We start from the raw sequence: 3259 nt of genomic DNA, 5'->3' as shown, positions 1-3259 counted from the left end.
TGCCAGGAAACCCGCTTCTGAAAGCAAACGTCTATCCGCTCAGAGAAGGGGAACAACATATATCCTGCTTTTCTGCACCATAAATCAACCAACTGTTCCCCTCCCAACATTTGCCAAGTCCGAGCCCATGAGTTAAACATCAGCTCTGCCTCTTCCCTACTCTGCCCCTTTTTGCCGGTCTGCAGCTCGCACTCATTTCCCTGTGCTGAAGGTCTTCTCTCTGGTGCTGCAGGCACCCGGGTTTTGCACTGGGACAGGAGCAGCGATGGGGTTCTTAAGCTTTGCGTGGTTTGACCCAGGTTTTGCCATGCTGGTGCACAATCAGTGCCATGCACCATTTCTGCGGGGAGCTGCCCCAGGTTAGCTGGCTCCATGGGTTTGCAGTGTCTGTTCCAGAGCCCAAATTGTTCTGGACACAGTGGAGAACTTGGGAGCTTTGGGTCAAAATTTGGCTGAATCCAAGACATAACCAGCATTCCTATCTCGGACTGTTTGACAGTTGAACTTGGAGATTATGGTGCACAGCTTTCAGGGGGATCCTGCTTTTCCCTCAGGTCAAATATTTCATAGAATCAGAATGATTGACAGCTGAACTTAGAGATTATGATGCACGTTTTTCACGGTGATCCTACTTTCCCCTCAGGTCAAATTGTTCACAGACTCATAGGACAGTTGAGCATACTTGCAGCCGCCTAGTCTGCAAACATGTCCCCAAACACACACAAGTGTCAGAAATGACATCAAGCAGCCCCTGCCATGTCCATCCATGAGTCACCCAACAGGAGAGGGAGCACAAGCTGGCTCCCTTGCTGAGAGCAAACCCATGCCAAGAAACACAAGTTAATCTTCACGGAGGACAAAAGGGCAGGACGGTTCGCGCAGCGCTCTGGCTGCAAGGCTGCCAGCTCCCCGGAGCTCCCGGCAGCGGCGAGAGACGCAAGTGCAATGTGCAATGTAGCGCGGTGCTCTCCAGGGCTGGAGTGGCTTTCCAGGACAGAGCGCCGCGGATTGGCCCGGAGCACCCCGCTCTCCTCCCTCCCTACCCTCCCTCCTTCAGCACCCTCAACCCACAGAGATTGGACAGCCGGGTGCCACATGGCAGAGAGGAGCCAGGATAAAAGATGAGCTGGTCTGCGGGACTGTAGCGTCTGCAGCCGAACAGCTGGGAGAAGTTTGCAGGAAGGTGGCAACGAACTTTGCTGGGTGCACAGAGCCAGACGATTCAAGGCACGGGAGACACCAGGTGTTGGGCTGCAGGGGAGGAAGGACACCAGGGCTACAGCCATCCAGAAACAACCGCAGCCTGAGCGTGAGCTGCGGAGCACTCCGTCCCCTGAGAGCCTCTGGGCGCAGCCATGTCCCTGGTGGCGAAGGAGAAGAACCACGTGCGGCTGGTCTTCTTGGGCGCCGCCGGTGTGGGCAAGACGGCTCTGATCCGCCGCTTCCTGCTGGACACCTTCGAACCCAAGCACCGGCGCACGGTGGAGGAGCTGCACAGCAAGGAGTACGAGGTGAGCGGGGCCACGGTCAAGGTGGAAATCCTGGACACCAGCGGTAGCTACTCTTTCCCAGCGATGAGGAAGCTCTCGATCCAGAACAGCGACGCCTTTGCCCTGGTCTATGCCGTAGACGATGCCGAGTCCTTCGAGAGTGTCAAGAGCTTGCGGGAGGAGATCTTGGAGGTGAAGGAAGACAAGTTCCCTCCCATCGTGGTGGTGGGCAACAAAGCAGAGAGCGGCGGGGAGAGGCAGGTCCTGGCGGAGGACGCCCTGTCGCTGGTGGAGCTGGACTGGAACAGCCGCTTCGTGGAGACGTCGGCCAAAGAGAACGAGAACGTCCTGGAAGTCTTCAGGGAGCTCCTGCAGCAAGCCAACCTGCCCAGCCGGCTCAGCCCAGCCCTCTGCAAGAGGAGGGAGACGTTGCCCAAGGAGCCCATGCTGAGGCCTCCCATGAACAAGACCAACAGCTGCACCATGTGCTGAGCCGGGCCGTGCGGGGCTGGGAGGAAGGCGCTGGCAGCAGCGGCACTGGCTGAAAACTCAGGTGGGCTGGGTGGAGAGAGGTGCTGCCTCGGCCAAAACCAACCCTGCTCCCTCCCACCCCTTCCCTCCTCTTCCCCACCCAGCCTGTTCGGACTGGTTAGATTTGTAGATCAAAAGGAGGAGGGACTTGGACGGGATCCTGGTCACTTTGGTTTGGCCGCTAGCGGAGCGGCGTGGGGAGAGGACGGGTTCCCGAAGGGCAGCAAGCGCGCCTGCGTAACCGCGGTCCGTCTGCACGCCGTCGCCCCGGGGCTGCGCCGAGCTGGCAGGCGTAGTCACGCCGCGGGAGAGGGGGCTCCAAGCTCTGCCGGAGAGCACGTTGCGCGCGTGCAACGGTGAGCTTGCAGGCAGGGAGGCAGGAGGGACCTCGCGTGCTAGGAAGGGGGCAAACAACGGTCTGCTGCTGCAGGCATCAGGAAGCAGACGGGGCGGCTGCGCAGCTGCCGTGCACCCCACCGGTTCCAGCCTCCCGGGTCTCGTTCGGGCCCCGTGTCCACCTCGCCCCAAGCATTCGCACGTACGACGCTCTGGTGCCAGCTCCCTTTACGATGACAGAACCGGTGTCCAAAGTAGTTTTGATTTTGTACTTTAGGTAGAGTATGTGATAGGGCAGTCTATGCAGCTCCTCAGTTTTCTGTTTTCTACTTTTTTTTTTTTAAAGCATACCCAATAAACACATTGCAAAGCGGAGCTGGAAAACGTGTGGGTTTCTTTCTTCCATGTTTCAAATGCTGCAGAGCCTGATATGACTGTTTTATGCCTGGACCCCTTATCGCTGCATTTGCTTTCCCTCGTCCTCGCACTGCCCTTATCTGGAGCGTCCTGGCACCAGAGGACACTCCCCCACTCTCCAGCCTTCCCCAGCAGTGTCAGTACCTTTGTTGTCATGATTTTCCTGATAATTTACCCACTAAAATTTTACCAAGCAGTGAGCAACTAAAATAAAACAGTCCTTCTGACATCCAGATACAAAAAAAAAAAAAAAAAAAAAAAAAGCAACGGCCATTAAAAGGCAGCTGATCTGCTGAATTAAAACCATAAACACATTAAGAAGAGATAATAAAAGGAGGGGGAGACAAGCACACAAGGGCAGTATTTGCCATGCTTTAGCATGCACTGCACTGACCTACTCTCCCTCTCGCACAGCCTGTCCTTGCTGTAACGAAGCGCTTCGCCTGCTCAGCAGCCACGTGGACACAGTTAAGATGTTAAAATCT

General features: G+C 56.3%; 1 protein-coding gene across 1 annotated transcript; it reads left to right on the top strand.

Moving 5' to 3' along the window:
• The first annotated feature begins 1077 nt into the window (after positions 1-1077).
• On the top strand, positions 1078-2732 carry LOC112985330 (GTP-binding protein Rhes-like). The gene has a single exon (XM_026103881.2). The coding sequence runs from the start codon at positions 1356-1358 to the stop codon at positions 1980-1982; it is 627 nt and encodes a 208-aa protein (XP_025959666.1). The 5' UTR covers positions 1078-1355; the 3' UTR covers positions 1983-2732.
• The last annotated feature ends 527 nt before the right edge of the window (positions 2733-3259 follow it).

The sequence above is a fragment of the Dromaius novaehollandiae genome, chromosome 18 (genome assembly GCF_036370855.1).
Source record: "Dromaius novaehollandiae isolate bDroNov1 chromosome 18, bDroNov1.hap1, whole genome shotgun sequence".
Lineage (NCBI taxonomy): Eukaryota > Metazoa > Chordata > Aves > Casuariiformes > Dromaiidae > Dromaius > Dromaius novaehollandiae.
Note: the sequence above shows the minus strand (reverse complement) of the source record. Positions and strands in the feature narration are given on the sequence as shown.